A 20477-nucleotide genomic window follows, 5' to 3' on the forward strand; every position below is an offset into this window, starting at 1 on the left:
GCATGCTTACACCCAAACTTCTTTTTTTTAAACTCCACACATGAAGGCATACTTTGAGATTCAACCCCAGAACCTCAGGACTGCCAATATTACTGGATGTAGCCTATACTATATGGAATGAAAAACTCACAAGGCTCATTGTAAACTGTTCATGGTTTACAGATTATTTTTTTGAGTTTAATGTGCAAGACATTTTGCATTAAACCCATATTAGCTGTTATGACATACGGAAAACACCTTTTATAGCTCAATGCAGATGTTTTCAGAGGAAAGAGGTGTTACTAATGGTATTAATAGGCTGTGAATAGTGGAAAATCCTTCATTAATGTGATTAGCGCTGCATATTGCCTTCCTCTGAGTTTTTGGTATGAAAAAGCTAAGCCTGTGAAACATAAAGTCAAGTCTTTACAATCAGCACCAATCAGCTTTTCCCGCCAGTTACTTGACCACGACCATTTTAATTTTTTAAATTTTTTTTTTAATCAGAAACAATTCTCTTCAATTACTTGATTGTCACGTCTAGCAAGTAGCTTTACCATTCAGTTTACCTTTGGACCCACCCGCCCCCAAGTTGGTAAATGTATTTTGATAATAATTTTTTTTACCAATTAGATGTCATTATTTGTATTGCATCCTTATGTAATGTATTCAAGGTCGCCAAACCAACTAGAAATAGGAACGTGACAAAACAAAATCTTGCCTGATGTTGTAGTAATTCAGTTGGCCAACAGGGGTCAGTGTAAGCTAATATTGAAACTAAGGCTCGATGAAAAGCTTCCACTGAAAGAGCTAAGTCCTACATACGGGTTCTCGATTCAAGACCATCCAGGGAATGAACGACGCAGAATATGTCACCACGGGAAACAATAAGGCAGGCTAAGTTACTGCAGAACAGTAAGTATACAGTTTCTCGTCTCTTGTTGCACTCAGAACTGGAAGAGTTATAGATTGAAGGTGAAACATCTTTAACAAACAAGAATAGTCAAGTTGCCTCGCTACAGCACAGGTGTGCTGAGCAAGTGTCCAAACAGTATGTTTGTGCATACAGAATAATATTGATCATTTGCACCGACGTCATGTGATCACGTGACTGCCCTATGACGGACGGTGGAAGGAAATGATTGTTGAATGGAAGTGGACGTGTCCCGCAGCGACTTAGTGACTGTTATTTTACAAATTAAAAGTTATTATTGCCCATAAAGCCATGGAATCTATTACTTCAACTGAAGGTCGCCTGTCAGTCGAAGTTGCACTTTTAGTCGGGACTCATGGAGCGCGATATTTACTTAAGTTGGAGATCGCTAATTTGACAACAGCCCCTTACCTTCTCTTGCCTGCTGTTTTTACCAAGTTAATCAAATAGCCGACTTTGCCGGAATTCACAGCGCACGACCTATATCATTATGTAGTCAATGCCGTCTCTTCTTACACTGGGGCTGATTTAAAAGCTTGTTGCTGGCTGAGTCTCTGGGACGAGATGCTACGCTCACGCTGGGGGACAATATACCTCATAATGCAAAGGTACAACTTGTTTATCATGCTAACTGACTAATTTTTTTTTTAAATAGTACGTTCTATATTGAAACGCTGTGATGATGTTATGTTACTATGTTTACTAGCATGGAATAAATGACTATCGTAGTGGAAAGTGTTAGATATTATTAACATTTAAATTCTTTATTTTCATATATTAACATTGTTATACATTATTAACATCTTAATTCTTTATATTAACCATGTTGAAAGGTTTTATAGACGTGTAAAGCTAGTAGTGTTGAACTCAGTATAATTTGACCTTAAGCTGGGACATATTATTTGGTCTAGAAGTTCCTTCTCTGTGGGAAGACACATTTGGTCCTTGAGAACAGAATCTGTTTTGAACACGCACCCCTGACTCTGTTTTCGCCATCGCTCATGGAAAAGTACCCAGAGAGTATGTTTTGTCTACAAATGAAAGAGAGGCGGTCGGTTTTAACTATAAGAAGCCATTTTACACGCGGAAGAGACACATTCGGCGCTCTGAATTCCACCTGTTAAGTGATGAATTGGAGTGTCTTACGATGTCCAGAGATCTCTGTTAGATTAAAATCATCTTTGCAAAGGTGTTTTTTCTTACATTAAATCTGTCTTCAAGTTTTGGAACACGCAAAGAGGACAAATATTTTATTCCTCTTTCAAAAGCTATGCGGTAATTTCATGAATATGACTCCGGCACCAGAGTGAAAAACTCCAAGCACAAAGACGAAATCCCCCATTATTAAACTGTCAAATGCACTTAATAGTTTTGAAGAAGGTGCATTTTAAAACTAAGCTGTGGGTTCGTGCAGTTGGAGTGGACACTAACTATCGTTTATGTGAGTTGAAACACGTAAGTCAACACCTCTGTTATTAGAGTGTACGTTCACTAGTAAAATGTATGAACATTTATCTACTAATTACAACATTTATCTACTAACCTCGCAAAAAATGATTGCTGCAAATCCGTGAATACTTTGTGGGCTGCCAGTCATTGCTGCTAACAATCGATGTCAGTCGTCTTCATTCGTAGGTGTGATAAAAAGCAACATTTGGTTTGCGCCTTTGTCTGTCTGTACAACCGACCGCACAGCAAGATATGACCATTTTATGAGATAATCGATTAGATAAAGGGCTTTACGCTGTATGAGATTTAATAATTACATTACAGGCAAGTGGCTCTTTTGTCGTCCAGTAGAGGGCGTTCCCATGAGGGATGTGACGTCACGTGCAAAAGGTCAATAGGCTATGCGGTTCTGTCCCCCTTGCCCACACACTTCCCTTGTACTAAACTGTATGCACTTGCCAAGACATGAGGAAAACACCTTGGATATTTAAGGTCTTTTACATTGGTGCCTAAATCATCGAACCAAATGAAGTCAGCAAATGAACGTACCCCAACCAAGTTCTTAATAACGTCGATGGTAGTTTCTCCCTCATTCGTAAATATGCAATCTTAACACACTGCCTCGTGAAGACCACTGTCTTTGTATGGCTAAATGTGAATCAAATTAATGCATTTGCTAGAGCTTATTTTATTGTCTTTATTTCAGAAAAGGCAACTGGACAAAGCTGTAAAGTGGAACTGCTCTGTCTTTGCCAGACTGGAGATTTCAGAGGCAGTGTTGGGACCGAGGAGGGAGCAGTGGCTCTAAGAGTTGAAGAGGAAAGAATGGTTGGTAGAGGATGAGAGAGATTTGCTTTCATGAATTTAGGGATGAAAAATAGGCCTCTGTGTGTGTGTGTGTGTGTGTGTGTGTGTGTGTGTGTGTGTGTGAATGCCAAAGGGAGAATTAAGGGCTGCATGTGTTGAGATAAGCATGGTTTGTTGTTGCAATTTTTGAAATGGACATAATGTGTGTTAGTTAATGTGCATGTGTTAGTAATAATTGTCTTTTTGTAGTACGCCAAAAGTTTCTGTCAAGTTGAAGTTTACTGAGTTACACTAATAATCACATTTCAGATCAGCTTTGTTAACTAATCTACAAAGTTTAGAAATTGAAATCATCATAATGTAGAAAAGTTGAGTTTCACTCCACTGCAGAGACTGCAGAATTGTATTTTGGGTAAGGAATTTATTCGGGGCACTTCATTTTTGTAATCCTATTTTTGTGCATTTTAATAATAATTTAGAACAATTAATCAATCCACAAAGAAATAATATTCTTTATTGAATTGCAACCACAGAGAGTCATTGGTTAGAGCTCCGTCACTTTGCTTGTCTTTCTTTCATTTTTGTTGACATTACTCACAATTTATTGAGGTAATGTGTCTGTCAGATCAGAGGCCACTTTTTTTGTGGAAATGAAGTTTAAAAAAACAAACAAACAAAAAACCTTAGATAAATGTATTAAATGTTCAACTGGTTAACAATAAAATAGTTCTTAATTGCTGTCAAGTAGGTAGAGGTTTGGTGGAGGACCCAGATGCAGGGAGCAAAAACAGCCGGGCAAGGATGCAGTTGATGATGCAAAAAAGGGATTTTAATTTCTATGAAACAAAAGGCGATCTTCCAAATTACAAGATAAACCAAAACAAGGGGGGAACAACAAGGCAAAAACGAGCAGCATGACATGGGGAAAAGACAATGAACCAACACAGACAGAGGGGAGACAGGAGACCAAATTACACAGACGCTAACGACACAACAAGACACACCTGGGCAAGACACAAGTGGCTGAGGGCACTGATTGGTTCACATGAGGAAGGTCAGGATTACACTTAGACAAGACCAAGGGAGACACACAAGCAAAACAGAACCCAAACATGACAATTGCAGTCCTAATGTATTATTCATGCAATTCATTGTAACTATTGAATAAACGGTCAAACAGCTTGTAATTTTGCTGAACAAAGAAAGCTTTCTCGGTGTATTATTCGCCATCCATCAGCATCAAAATTTTGTTGACACAAAACTAACCTGCTGAGTGTCCCCTCGCAGCCCGAGGGTCTGAAAAGGCTTATTTAGATTGTGAGGAAGTTTCCGGACTTTTTGTTCCCCAGTTGGCACACGATTTTGTCTTTTGTGGCGCTGACTCCCACTGTGACCCACAAATATCGCAGGATTCATCACAATGCCAACACTGACTCTCAGTCTCGTTGTCAGGAAGCCTGGTAATTATGTATTTTCGTTGTAATTATACTGGCATCTATTTCCCAAATACCCCTTGTTTTTCCCCTGCTGGCGCTTTGGATCCACCGCTGGGGATCAAACAGCGCTTCTGTCAACAATTTGCTTCCCTAAATCATAGAGAATAAAACCCATCACGACACAAAAGCCAAACAGTCAAAAGAAAGCACAACAAAATGATTTTGTGGTTGTTGAATAATTGGCTTGCATGGGTAAATGTTTACATATGTCTAATCTTGTTTGTGAAAGTAAGGCAGTGTAAATGCATACATGTTGTTAAATGATTTTTGAAACTTGATCGACGCACACTCGTATGTTCTCACTGCTCGTATAGTGTGCAGTCGACTGTAAATAAGATGACCAATACAGCAAACGACACAGATTATGTGTCCACTGGCAACGGCTCCCTGAACCACAAGTCTGGTGTAAAACCAAGACTGACCTATGAGGGGTAGCATCGTGCTAGACTACCTCTTGTAGTAGTAGAAGAAGAAATAGCAACACATAGGCTAATTGTTGCTGGTAACTAACTACATGTTAAATAAACACTCAGTTGCTCCTCTCTTTGTATCCGGCAAGAGATTCAGATTGCTTTTAGCGATGGTTTCAAATTGATCACGTCACAAGCTAACCGGTCAGGCTAATATTTTCAGAGACTTCGGAAAATCTTTGAAGACTTCGATTGTGAGGGAAGGAAACACAAGTTTAGTCAGTTAGGTGTGTGCTATAGTCATTATTTAGCAGAATAGTTGGCAGTGTTTAACAAGGCTAAAATAAACAAATACTGTATTTAGCTTCTTTTTTTTTTTTGCTGGACAAGCACTGACAATAAAATCGACATGTTTGGAAGTTGGACATTCAGATGTGATTAAAGGCCAAATATCGGTATGGTCATGTAGGTCATGTTGATTACATTATGGCCTTTTGGATTATTATTATTTTTTAAAGGTAGGGCAACGACAGGAAGTTTTCCCCTGCTTTCCCCATTTTGATGATGTGCTTAGTCCCTCCGGAGCACTATAGGCCCTGCTTCACACTAATGAGCCTCCTAACATCTTGCAACTGTCTATTGGTTGAATGAGCGCAAATATGAGTTCATTAATGCTGACGATGATCATTAATAAACATGTTTTGCCCTAAAATAAGTCAGGCCGTGGTGCTCAGTGCATTTATTGTATGGGGTTTTGTGACACCCAATTTCTCCCATCTTCCAAAACAACTTTAAATGTTTTATTTAATGAAGTGCATAATAAATTGTGATAAAATGATTGGAGTGACGTGAATGAGTAGCCTGCTTTTGAGGATTCATTGAAAGGTTTGGCTCCAGTGAGTCTTAGGTAAACACCATATCTACTGAAAGTCTGATCAATCTGCCACTAGGTGGCACCATGAGAGAGGACGAAGCCTTCCTCACTAGGGATTCATTGAGTGGCAATAACGTGACATGACTTAAAGCAGTCTAAAGGCGGACCCACAAGGGTCATGTGATGGTGCAATTGACCCTTGAATGTAGAAAATGGGGGAATTTCAGCAGATGATTTAGAGTGATGAATGTTCTTTTATAGCGGCAAATATATGCACTGTGAAGTGTGTGTGTGTGTGTTCAAAGTTTGCCTTTGTGAGTGGGCCAGGTTCCGTTTGCTGTGCGTGACTGTGAAGAGTTATAGAGCAGCGTGCTGAGTGTACACATGGACCAAGGCGTGTGGAAATGTTTCACACCATGCGAGACCACCTTTGCTCACTTACAACATGCCTCTATAACCTTTAAGTAGGCAACTCCTCATCACTAACTTTTTCTTTCTCCATTCAGCCGTTCCATCTGTCCATACATGCATCACCTTTTCTGCCAGTTGTACAGTGCTGACTCTCTTTTTTGAGCAAATCTCTCATTTATTATTGAGGCTTGTTTTTTCCTCATCTCAGAATAAAGAAGGGGAACGGATCTTTTGAATGATTAATACCGTACATGAAAAATGTATCATGAGTCATTTTCAACAATATGAACTGGTAAAAATTTAGCAAGTCAGTAGACGGGACAGAAAAAGTGTTTTTTGGGGCCCTGATAGGGAAAAGAACAGGTGTAGCATTCAAAAGATGAGAAACTTTAGGAGTGCTACATGCCCACCCTGGACCACAACTTTAAACTGTAAATTGTTAACATATGGGAACCAAAAAGGTGAACACAGTATGTCTTCTTAGTAAAGCCAACCAATTGAATACTGTAGATCCTTTAGTAGGGGTGGGAATCTTTGAATGTCTCACGATTCGATTCGATTCAGATTTTTGGGTCTGTGATTTGATTCAGAATAGATTTTCGTTTAAGAACGATTTTTGATTCAAAATGATTTGATTGACAATGATTTTTGCTTCAATCTATAGATGTGCAGGGAATTGTAATGATCTACTCCAGTCTGACTCGCTAATGCTAATTAGCGCACTACTCGCGCCACTTTTATCACACAAAGGAACGGCTCCACACTGCAAAAAAAACTACTTTTATTGGAATAACTTGATCGTGACTTTTTCCTTCTACTCTCTAATGTGGCTACAACTTAACAGTGTATGAGACTGCGTGGAACCACACTGCCCCTCAGTGGCCAAACCGGGTACAACACGAACAGCGCTCCAAATAAGGCACACACAGACCAAGGCAAGACAGTATAAAATAATTTAAATAAAATGAATTTTGGGACATTTAAAATCCATTCTGAATTGTACTAAATGAGAATCGCGATTCTTATGAGAATCGATTTTTTTTGGCACACCCCTATCCTTTAGTAGTTTATGCACCTAAGACTGCTCCATAGAGTCTTATGACCCATCAACCCCCCCACTAATTACCTGAAGCAAAGATCAGGATCCCCAGCTCTTCAGACTGCAGCCAGGCCAAAACCTTTATTCTGAAATGCTAACAACATTTGAAAGTCTTGTTTGCACATCCCTTCACAGTAAAATATACACATAATACATTTAAGTTCATGGGACACTGTAAAGACGCGGCAGACTGTTTTTGCGGCCATCTTGTTATCATAATCATAAATCGGACTCTAAAAAGCTTCGGCTTTCAACACCTACATGTTTGATCCATGCATATATTTGAACTCCAAGCGGGGGAAGAAACAGAAATGGATCAATAGCCGGAGGAGGTCATACAATATATTCATGCCACGGGCCTGCAGCATACCATTTATATTTATGCACTCATTTAGTTGTTTGTGTCTGCAAATAGGCAATGGCTTGACACAGCTCATGAGTGCTACCAAGCCAAATTTATGCAATGATAAATAACGTCATACATACTGTACATGACACAGTCATGAATGACTGTATTGGCAAAATAAATGACTTATTGAGGCACCTAAAGGAGCCTTCGAAATAATGGTATTGTTAATCTTTTATAGCAACTGTAATAGTTATGAAAGATACACTGCAATCGATGGTTGGTTTGAAACCATTTTCAATGAGTAAGCGTGAGTTGTATTAATTTGTAACCGATTCAAATGTTTACTGTATATGGTGTTCAATTGCATCAACAGTGGTTTGCTTGTAATGCAAAAGACAATGTAATATAGCCTTGACCTGCTTATTTGTGACTTTGTGAGCGAGACAAAGCGAGAGAGACCGGATGAGAGAAGATGTTGTGGCGGACAGGGACAGGGTGAGACCAACTGCTCTAGTTTTATGGCATAGCAATGTTTGTGTCACACAAACCCTGGCTACTTGTGATCGGCAGGAGGATGCATGAAGGACTTGCCCTCATCTAGTATATGGTCACCTCTCTGTGAACCCCGCTTAGCCTGAAGCGGTGTTCTTGGAACCGGCAGCAACATTTGAAGGACATCATGAATAAGTTCACAATGAAGACTTGTGGTAGTCGTTACTACTATCAATGCCAGTTGCATGTGGCTGCTAATTGAAAGATTTTTAAAAAATATTTATGTTGTGGTCTTCAAGAACAAATGATATGAAAACTAATAATCGATGATTTATATTCCCCCCCCAGTTCGAACCATTTTAATTGCCAAATGTTGGCCATACCAATTCCTGAGTATCCAATTAAATTATGATTTTAATGCTACTAATACATAGTGTAGTAGCACTTAATGATTATCCATTAAGATTACTATACTAACACTAACTTAGATTTATATTAAGGGTGCGAGAAAATTTCATCGTAATTAATTGCATGACTTCAATAGTTAACTTACAATTAATCGCAAATTTTACATCTGTTCTAAATGTACAAATTAATTTTTTAAATAGTTCAATGCTCTTGTTTACATAAAAGTGGCGGAAATGTTTTGGCTGCATCTTTTAGTCACTGATCTAGTTAATTCATAATAATTCATAAAACTGAGTTAAAACTAAAAAGATGTACTGTACTGTAAAAAAATGAGTGTGATATTGATTTGTGTTGAGGTATTTTTTCTGCCTCTAGATGGCATAATTGCATTCTTAAGAAGTAAGACGGTGACAGCTCAGTGCATTTTCTTTTCATATTAAGAGATATGTAATCTTTAATATGACGTAACTTGTGAAATTGTGCACCTTTTTTAAAAATTGTAAAATACAACTTGACCACAGTCTCCACAAATATATGCATTATTATAACATTTCTCACTGCTAAATTTTGACATGGACGTGTCTGCTGCGTTGCGACTGGAATTCCCCCAGAACAGGCTTTCCAAGTAAGGGGTGGTTATTAATCGCGAGATAAAAAAAATTGTGGCGTTAAAGGAACTTTAAATTAACTCAAAATGAACACACTAATTTTGACAACCCTAATTTATATACTGCCTTTCCAGAGATGCTGGTACGCTAGCTCTGTGCTAATGTCATTCCCATGCTGCTAAAAGCCCCAGTAACATGGTAGGATGTACATGACCAACATTGTAGTCTTCAATGTTTTTATTGATCTGGTATTTTGATGATACCAGCATTAATCAAACTTCACACAAAATGTGGCAAATTTACCCATTTCAAATCAAAATCTTCATGTAGCCTAGAAAGAACTAGTGCAATAGCTGTGTATAAAAAGTCATATTTGACAGTGTGTAAAGCAAGCAGGTGTTGCAAATGTGGGTTTCATGTACAATATGCAGAATGTATAGCCCACGGCGATAGACAGAAATAGAAGCAACAGCCTGTCAATGAAGTGTCAAGAGAACAAGGAGCAAGAAGTTCAAATGAGGAGGAGGAGGAGGAGGAGGAGGAAGAACGGTGCAGGAGCATCTAATGAGAGAAGGACTGAACCTGTGAAATTCCTCCATAACAACAGGAGGCAAATGAGCCATAATTCATAATCATACCTGACAAAGGTAAATGTCTTCCATCTTCATTTAAATGCAATTCTGCTCCTCCTCCAACAGTGATGACGTTTTAATAAGGAATTGATTTTTTTTTTTTTTACTTGACCTTGTGACCTCATCGCTCATTGGAGGCTAGTCCTCGTCTCTGAAAATCAATGCAGCGGACCTTTAGAAAAAGAAACCCTGCCCCCCCTTGGCTCATTTCACAAGCCCAAACGTGTCATTAATGTGTCATTGAGTGCATGTCTTCGCCGGGGGCGACAGGATGTTCCTCAGCCAGCCCCTTGTCGGATGAGAGGGCGGAGAGAGCCAGTTCCCCACCAATTCTGTGAAATGGTGCAGAAAACAGGAGAAGGGACACGCCTCGCGCTGTCTATCAATCCTGACCTCCTGTGAAACTTCATCTCGCTGCCCTCATCTGTCAGAGAATGGCGAAGGAGCTACAAGAGGAGGGGGTGCTTCAGGGATACATAATTCAGTGTTTCTCTCACAACAGCCTGAGCTCGGTCGGGCTCAGCTCCTCCAGCCAAGCAAGTCTGTTCATACGAAAGAGGCTCACAAGCCGCTCTGTTGTTCCTTCAGGCATTCTGGCTCCACACATTCCCAGTCATACTAGCATGATTTATTCTGCCTCTTCATCCATGGCGTGTGGCTCGGACCCCAAGGGGATGACTTGGAAAACATTTTTGTCCTTGTCAGGATACAGTTGCAAAAATTTGGCATAAGTAATGTGCCAGCATCACTGTGGGCTGTCGCAGTGATACTGCAGGAGACCGACCGCTCGACCAGTGAGCAGCAGCCATGTTTGGCCTCAATAAGAAACGGCGGAAAGAACTGCTGAGGGTACGGACTGGGCACCTACAGGAACAGTCGGTGACTAAGCTAGGGATGGTCCAATCCTATCCACTGGATCGATATCGAGTCCGAGAATCAGTATGTTTTTATTAGAACCAGTCTAATCCCTAATTTGTTGGAATTTAGATGTTTCTGGGGTTGGTGAAAGACTCTGGTTGGTAACCCGGTGGGTAGTAGGTAATGTCTGGTCGGTGCTGGATTTCACTTTCCTTTCTTTTCTTTGATCCTTCCTCGGGTCTCCTGACAACCTCACGACTCTCGCTGGATTCTGAAGTATTCGGTTTAAGTGAATGTTATGGGATTTTTAATAGGTTTTAGGTGAACTACAGTAATGAGTACACACACACATGCACACACACTTGCACATACTCACCCACAAACAAACAAAAAAAAAAGAGAGCAATGATGATGACATGTCAAATCGGTACAATTACCGAATGAACAATACTGAGCTCTCTCGGGGGAAAAAAACAACAAAAAACAGTCCAATCCAATCTATACTCAACAAAAATATAAACACTTTTTGGTTTTTACTCCCATTTTTTTACAAGATGAACTCAAAGATCTAAAACTTCTTCCACATACACACTATCACCATTTATCTCAAATATAGTTCACAAATCAGTCTAAATGTGTGATAGTGAGCACTTGCCGAGATAATCCATCCCAGCTCACAGGTGTGCCTTATCAAAATGCTGATTAGACACCATGAATAGTGCACAGGTGTGCCTTAGACTGCCCACAATAAAAGGCTACCCTGAAAGGTGCATTTTTTATTTTATATTAGGGGGTTCATAGGCACTTAGAAAACCAGTCAGTACTGATTTGGCCACTCTTTCAGCGTGGCCTTTTATTGTGGGCAGTCTAAGGCCCGTTCACATGAAAGCCAGTTTCAATGTATCCTCACAAGTTTCTTACCGTTTAGGCCGTCCGTCCACACGACGGCGCGGTTTTGGAGCTTGAAACCGTTCGCTTTTGAAAATGGGCTCCAGAGCGGAAAGATTTTAAAACGCGCCCCGTACACGTCTGTCGGGACACCATATGCGGCGTACTCCTCCAGCGATGACGTAATGGTCGCAGCTCGATGACGACGCATTGTCGCACATTGATGACGTATGCGCCAATTCTCGCTTGTCTGCGTGTGAGCCGTCAGTCTGTCAACAACAATGGCGGATAGCCGTGTCGTAGTCGTTTTGCGCAACCTCTTTGCTTATGCTTTTGCCGCAAAATATTTTGCTTATTTATTCCCACGTTCCTGTGTTTGTCTTCTTCATGTTGTTTTGATACATGCAAAGCCATGATTATTCTGTAGATTGCAATAAAATTAGGTTTTGACTTTTGCGCTGATTCTTTTCCTATGCTTTCCGTTAACTTCCGTGGCTGCGCTACAGCGCCACTCCAGACTTGGCATAAACATTACAGCCGTTAAACGTCCTCAGCGTCTTCTTTTGGACACACGCAAGCCTTGAAATGCTTCTGTGTGTACGAGATTTGTTTGAGGAACAAAGCCGGCTTTGCTTCCGTCTGCCTAAGGCACACCTGTGCACTAATCATCATCTGTATATGGCACACCTGTGAGCTGGGATGGATTATCTCGGCATAGGAAAAGTGCTCAATATCACAGATTTAGACTGGTTTGTGCAAAATAATTGAGAGAAATGGTGATATTGTGTCTGTGGAAGAAGTTTTAGATCTTTGAATTCATCTAATAAAAAATGGGAGCAAAAACAAAAGTGTAACATTTATATTTTTGTTGAGTGTATAAGCACAAACCATATAATTTCTTTGGCTATATATGACAGCTTTCAAGCATCGTAACTGAACACGCCGCGCCACTGCCACTTGCCGCTCCAAATGAGAAGTATGCTGACAGTAGCCTGAGCATTTTCCTGTATGATGACATCATGCTGTTCAATAAAATAATATAGGCACTGTAGTGCCAACCTTGTTACCCGATACGAATGCCAGGTGTGGCTTTATTAATGGAATGATTTGAAGTGTGCTTAGAGGGCAAAGTGCTTTGAGGATCTGTGTTGTATTGAATGGCCAAAGCTTGTAATTTGTCCGGCTTGACCTAAGGTGTTTCAGTGTGTGGTTGTTCCCCTTGTGACAGTTTTTATTTGTGCTTACTAATGATGTCAGCAAACTTCACAATTGAGTCTAGCTCGAACCCAAAATGCCTATGCCCTGGTGACCACTTTCCTCAATCGCCATCATCACAGGCTGTGTGAAGCTCCAGGTCAAACATTGTGCTGTGATGTCACGTGTAATGAGAGCACGATGACTTGTTAAATAGCTTGGCGGGAAATGGTGGTGAGCAGAAGGGTGGGAGAGGTGAAATTACAGGCCTGCTGTTGAAAGTGCGGCCTCATGACCATAATGTGTCAGCTTCTGCTGATGAGGAGAGAGATGCCCAGTTGACAATTTAGATCGACCATTATTTTGCAGTTTCTGACGATTCTTCATTTGCCCCCCTGCTTAATATAAAGTATATCAAATGGAACAGCTTAATACATTTTCTCATGGCATGATGGCAAGACATGCCCCTAAAATGTATGGGTGACTTTAAAATCACCCCCACAAACCTAAAAAAAGTTTGCAATGACAATTCAAGAATATTGTCAAAACTTACTGAATATTAATGATAGTAATAATAATAATAATAAACTGTATTTGTAGAGTGTCTTTAAAAACAAGTGTTTACAATGTGCGTTGACAATCTAAAAAAAAACATTTAAAAAATCCAGATATTTTAGCCCCTGTAGCAGATTTCTCAGTGAAAACAGTTTTCAAGAGGTTGGCAATAAAGTGGCACTTTGCAAAACCTGCACTTGCTTCAATCTTAAATGTAAACAACAACAAAAAAATGACTATCACTACAAGAATATGATGATTTTCAACATAAAAAAGGTGTCTATACAAGAATAGCATGTGATGGTTGTAACATTTTGTTGAGTTTCCTTACCGTTTCAATAAAAAAATAAAATAAAAATAAAGTGTAGGGATGAGGGCTGTAACAATAACGGCAATGTTGCGATATTGTGGTGTTAAAATTGCCACAATATCATCGTTGTCACCTCCACGATATTAAAAACAGCACATCTGTTCAAAAGCCCGGGTTGTATTCCATTTGTGTAATTATAGCACCCTCTCGTGGTGAGTTTATTAATGCAGTTTAAATTTCAATTACGAATGTTTTGACCACTGTGGCGGTTATCACACTCATAAATAAATCAGTCATTCCAGTACATATTTTTCAACATCTGTATCAAAAACATGACTTTTGGCCTGCTTCAGTCAAACACAGCATTGTGAACTACATAGACCAGGAGGAGCCAATAGGACGAGCACATGACAATGACATCTGACATGACATGGGATTAATCATTTTCAATGAATACACTTTGACTTTTTACTCATCCAAGTCTTTCCAACTGTTCTCAATTTGTCTTTTTTTTCTTCTACACGCGAAACATTTGGATTTTATTTTAGCTAAAATGGATAATATCGTCAGGATTTGAAAAACACGTCGAAGCGCTGACAAATCAGTGATACACCCACGTTCAACTATTTGTAGATTATACAAAGGTTTTGTTGTTTACACACCATCACTGAGCTGCAATTGTAGGACCCGCTCATTAGCTGGCAGTCATTAGCGTCGTGTCTAATTGAACATCATTTACAGGCTGCGATGATCTGCTGAGGTGACCTTGATCCAACATCTGTGTAATGGTTATGCCAGCGCAACAGAGTGCGCTTCTCCCGTTGATGCCGTTATGAACACAAATTACAGTCAGGCCCATGTTTGGCCATAAAAGTCTGCACTTCATTAGTCATAATTACACTGCTGTTGCCAGGAGTGTTGATACGTTTCTTTGCTCTTTGTCGAACCATGCCTGGGAGAACGAAATTCATCAGAAATGGCGCCGGCGGAGCAGAGACCTAAACATCCTGGTTCTCATCTTAGTTTTTTTTTCATTCCTCTTATAATCGCTCATGGAATATGAACATTGGCTCTAATCTGATGTTGAGAAGGGCATCTGTAAATCTGAGGCACTCGGGTGAGACAAGTAGCAAATGCATGCTGGGGGAGGAGAGTGGAGGGGGTGATGCTTGTTGCTGTGATGGATTAATGAGGCATGGCTTGTCAGTGTGGGCTTTGTGCTTTCTCAATACAGGATATGTTCCTGTGACTGATCCAAGGTATTAGGCTTTTGTTGTTAATGTAATTTTTTAGGACACTTTTGCTTGCATTTGTGAGGATGCTGTGAAAGCGTTAGTACAGGACTGGTGTATAGTGAATTACACTAAATTGATGTTTTTCCTCAGCAATTTTATTCTGTAGAGGAAAGCCCGCCCCTGGCTTGGGACTTTGATTGTGCGATGTGAGGAGTAAAGGTGAGAGAGCATCGGAGCAACTGCACATGAGGCGTAGGAGAGTGCCTGGAGAGGTGGGCAACTATTGAGAAAAAGGCCAACTGCTGAAATGTGAGGTCATCAGAGGAAATGTAGCAACAGAACTTGCAAAAAAAAAAAATAAATGCTAGAAACATTTTCGAGAAAAAAAAACGTTTCCGTCTGATAAAAGTCAAAGATTAGCTCCTCTTATGTGTAGAGTGACTCTGAGCAGGCTTGCGAACATACAAAGGGACGTGATTGGCAGACACATTTGTGATGGAGACGGACAATGAGCTCAAGCTGGATGAGCACACTCAATGGCTATTTAGAGGAGATGAAGTGAGAAATGACAGCTGAGCAAAAGGGTGTGAAGGCGATGAGTGAACGAGCAAAATGCTGGGAGGATGGGGCGGAAGAGAGTGGGAGGTCCTATGGTCGACTTTGCCATATTGTACCATACGCCAGAATACAGGTATCATTTTTGACTGCACTACAAAAAAAAAAAACGTACAAGATGCCTAATCGATCTCAATCGGAAAAGGTCGTGCAGTAATTGTTTCAAGGAAATATATTGTGCTGAGCCAGGGAAGCTACGGAAAGGTTTTGCCGCATGTGCAGGTTGTCCATTACTCATGTTTCTTTTTCCGGAATTATTTTTTCAGTATTATTTGCAGATCGGTACAAATATTTATGCAGCCAAATCGGCAAGGCAGGGCTCACATTTCAGTTCATATGAAAAGCAAAGCAAATGATATATTACTGATGTAGTTACATATTGCTTCCATCCTGAGGCAAGATGGCCATAGATCAATAGTGCTTATGTTGTTGGAGCATGACTTCATCTTCCTCTTTGTCCACGCTATCTTCCTATATTTAATTATTATAGATATGGTAGAGATTGGCTGATATGTTTATTTTATTTTTATAAGGAAAAATATTGGCGTCAAAAATTTTAAAATAAAATACAAACACCAACTCTTAACTTTGTTGAGTTTTTAAAAAAATAATGTTTATTGAACAACTTGGCTAAATATTGGCTTTTTTATGTTAGTCAATAGCCTTTTTTTTTCTACCAAAAAGTTCAGGGACCTCCCAGGGTCATTAGTATGTCTTATAAAGGTAAATAATAAAAACAATAAACAAGTAAATGGCTCTCTATTGTTTTCTGCAGTAAATACAAATTGTACAAAATTTATAAATATCTGAAATCTTACAGTACATTTTTACTTACGAACAGAACATTTAAATAAAGCTTTCTGAAGTGAACACAATTTTAAATTGATCTATTATCAGACGTATGATTCTTCAAAAAGGCTGATACCAATGTTCATCAAAATGCTGAATATCGAGGTCAATAATCGGGCTATCCCTAATATATGGGGTGGTCCTCATCGATCCACAATTTAATGTCTGTGTGCGTGTCTGTGCATATGTTTGACTGTTTGAACCATGTCAGAACATAAGTAAGAACCTTGCGTGCTGACCCATGTAATTAAGTCCACCCTCCATTTCTTTGTTGCTCCAAAGATGAAGGTCACATTATCATTTGTATCATCTGTCTGTCAGTCATCACGAAGGCTCCCCCACGTGTGTGCTTTTAGCTTCATGTTAGGCATGATGCTCATCTGTCTGTCTGACTTTTCATTACAAAACATCCATGATCCCATGTTTCTCTCCTGCATACCCATTTAACCCTCCTATTATGTTGTGGGTCTAAAGGACCCATTTTCAAGTTAAAGAAAAAAGGTTACCTACCGGGTCAAACTGACCCAACATTCCCATCAACAGATAATAAGGAATTGATCATTTCGACGTGTGTGCAATGAAAATAATGAAAATAGTTACTAATAAGATATAACAACGTATTATTAAGTTGGCTTTGGAATGGTAAACATTATGGGTCAAAATGACCCGTAGTATAATAACTATATATTTTTGCTACGTCTCATCAACAGACAATTAACATTTTCATGTGGACATTTTCAATTAAATGTTAAATGTTTATTGGAATGCTTTTAGAACATTAAACATAGCGTGGGTCAAACTGACCCATTTTAACATTGAAAACTACACATTCGTAGTTTTTTTTTGCTATGAAACCACTCCCTTAAAATAGTGCACTTTTACATTTTTAACTTATTCACTGCCATTGACTATAGACGTCAACAATTCATTTGAACAATTTCTATTAGTTTAACATTCTTTTCCATTTGAGAGTATGAAAACCAAGAATATTTTTTTTTGTACATTTAGAACAGATATCAAATTTGTGATTAATCGTGAGTTAACTAGTGAAGTCATGCAATTAAGTACAAATTTAAAAAAAATTATCGCCTGACGCCCCTCATTTTTTAAATAAGATTATTAAAAATTTTGGGGCGTCAGGTGATTACAATTTGTATCGTAATTAATCGCAAGACTTCACTAGCTAACTCACGATTAATCACAAATTTTAGATCTGTTCTAATACAATTTAAAAAAATCTAGGTTTTCATACTATTGTTGACAAAAGTGGGAAAAAAATTTAAACAAATAGAAATAGTTAAAAAGATTTTTTGACGTCTATAGCTGACAATACCAGTGAATGAGTTAATTAAATGCTAAACGTTTAGTGGAATGCTCTTGAACATAGTCCGGGTCAAATTGACCCATTTTAAAATGAGTAGTTTTTCGCAATAGAACTTTATCAGCACACAATTAAAACACTTCATTTTGGTATATTTGCATTGAAATTCATGAGCTATAATTCATTATCAGGGCGCTTTGGGAACATTAAACAGCTCGGGTCAAACTGACCCATTAAAAAATTTAAGAACTACAAATAGTAGTATTTCATGATGAAACTTGTTAATAATGGTTAATTTGAAATATTTGCAATCAAAGCAGTTAATAATGTTTATTGGGATGCGATTTTTAATCATCAAATAAGGCCTGGGTCAAATTGACCCTGGAACATTATAGCAATTCCTGAGAAACTAACTTAACAAGACGGTCAACTAATGCCTCATCATATAGATCCAGCACCAACCAAAATTGAAAATGAAGCAGTTAGTGGTTAAAAACTTGGTCATAAATAAAAAAGTTAAGGTGCCAAATGTCTTTCAGCTGCACTGCCGCACTTGTGGTCTTCGCTCTGGAATTATTTCCCCCAAATATTTCCTGACTCCAGCACAACTGTGGAATGAGAACTGAACCTGTATGAATTCCAGGTCCCACTGTCGGTTGACTGTCGTGTGACATTTTGAGATATGCGGTCATCTTCCGCCTTCAGGAATACGTCGCCTTGTCTCGGGAGGAATAGGATAGGTGAGATGGAAGGAGATGAAGAGACGGATGCCTGTCTTTGTGCTTCTCTAGAATGAAACATGGAGGGAAGGAGGGGGTTGGGGGTCTCTGGGTTCAAAATGAGATTTTCATTTATTTACAGTATATATTTAGTTGGGCTTCCAGCTCGAGGCTGTCTGCTTGCTTTTTGTTTTCTATGTTCTTTGGACTCACTGGCCACCTTCCCCCACCCACTTCTTCCCCCACCCACTTCTTCCCCCACCCACTTCTTCCTGTGTTTCGATCAGTGTGAGTATGTGCTCGTGGAAAAATGTGTGTACAAGCTCATTTACGCTTCTTCCACTACGACTTGTGATTCTTTTGGTTTCTATACATTTGAGCCATGGGTGTCAATGTGTATCTGCATGTGTCCTCCAGTGCGGATGAATGGGAACCTTTGAGTTGGACTTACTTTTATTTTGCATGTGCCAAACACGCTGTGCATCATTACTGAAGACGATGCCCGAAAACAGACAGAAACCACATTTTTTTCACATATTCATGAATGCACCACAGTAAAATCAATATTGTATTCATAAGGTTATAAAACGCCATATGAGACCTATGCATAGCATTTCTAGTGTATATTCAAAAAGAACCTTTTCATTGATTATGATAGAGAAGTACTTTGTAAAAGCAAAAAAAAAAAAAAAAAACACAACACAGGAGGGATTTTCACACATTCTGCTCTTATACTTAGCCCAATTGTTTGCTAGAAGCTCAGCTTGGGAAAAGGTTGCTGTAAAACCACGGAGCACTCGTTCCGCCTGCGCGACAATGTGGCCTTGTGTCGGTCATTTTCCTCGTTACATATTTCTCATCCTGTTCTTTCACAGCTCTTGTTACCATGACGGCCATGTGAGAGGGTGGGGGGTGCTGTGATGGCAGGGAAGTGAAAATGTGAAATTTGGCATTCTGTGTCTAACAAATGCAAAAGAAGCACCAGGCCAACCGTCTGTGCATGTTGTAGCAGCCCCGAGCGGCGCACTTTGCGTTGCTCGGCGCTCGCGACGGTGACTCACAGCTGTTGAAAAATGGATCACACTTAAATGGTGCCAGGCCATGTGTCTTCCCCATTTAAACGCATCTGCTGCGGGCCCTGTAGACAAAAAGGCCTTGCTATTTGACTGATGTTCGAAAGCACATTTTTAGTTACACTGACCAAGTGATTGAGGTGATTATTTTTCCACACGGACTGTTACTGTGGAGAAATAAGTGAGCCAGGAGGAAAGACACAAAATGTCAGAAGAATGGGATCATTTCACCCCTAAAAAAAAGTGCCTATTACAAAGTATAACTAAGAGATGTTACACTGATCAATTGACTGGATTGGGATCAGATGATATTTAGCATTTTAAGCTAAATCAGTGATCGGCTGTAATGTCTTAATTTGCCCAAACGATCAATGATGTCATTAACTGGCTCCACGAAATAAGATATTACATGTTTTGATTTATCTTTATCAGCATTTTTTGAGTCCCCCCCACGCATTTCAATTGACGTTAGTTATGCATGGGTTTTTCGCTATTCGTGGGCCAAGTCAGTCCCTGTCGACTGTACAGTAATCACAAACGTTTTTAAATAGATATATTGCTCCATTTTCTGATCAAATTGGTGATCGGTTGCTTTTTTCCCCCAGCTTAATTATTATTATTATTTTTTTAAGCCTAATAACTATCTTATGTTAGGCTAATTAGCTCATTTCATATAGCCAATCACCGCTATCTAGAACAAATTGTAACCCCCCACCTGAAGAAGGTTTGACACTGACGCTGGTGAATTTTTAATCACTTTACTGAACAAAGGTAACTAAATAAACACAAGCACACACAAGTCACTCATTTTGCTGACTAACGATTTTGCAGCTAATTGCCATTCAGTGCAGTACACTTTCATTTGCTGACTCCCACGTCTGTCAACATGCCAGGCCCCGCCCTTGAAAACTG

General features: G+C 39.4%; 1 protein-coding gene across 3 annotated transcripts in view; it reads left to right on the plus strand.

The window, feature by feature from the left end:
* The first annotated feature begins 813 nt into the window (after positions 1–813).
* Positions 814–20477, plus strand: part of reln (reelin) — a 143381-nt gene continuing 123717 nt past the window's right edge. Inside the window, exons 1-2 of one of the 3 annotated variants that reach the window (XM_077568017.1) lie at positions 837–894; positions 3069–3190. Coding sequence is in view for 1 of the 3 variants with exons in the window: in XM_077568015.1 (XP_077424141.1) it covers positions 849–894 (46 nt within the window). In the remaining 2 variants the exon portion in view is untranslated. Of the gene's footprint in view, positions 895–1162; positions 1522–3068; positions 3191–20477 lie in introns of those variants that run through there. The other 2 variants (XM_077568016.1, XM_077568015.1) reach the window with 2 other exon arrangements.

The sequence above is a fragment of the Vanacampus margaritifer genome, chromosome 6 (genome assembly GCF_051991255.1).
Source record: "Vanacampus margaritifer isolate UIUO_Vmar chromosome 6, RoL_Vmar_1.0, whole genome shotgun sequence".
Taxonomy (NCBI): domain Eukaryota; kingdom Metazoa; phylum Chordata; class Actinopteri; order Syngnathiformes; family Syngnathidae; genus Vanacampus; species Vanacampus margaritifer.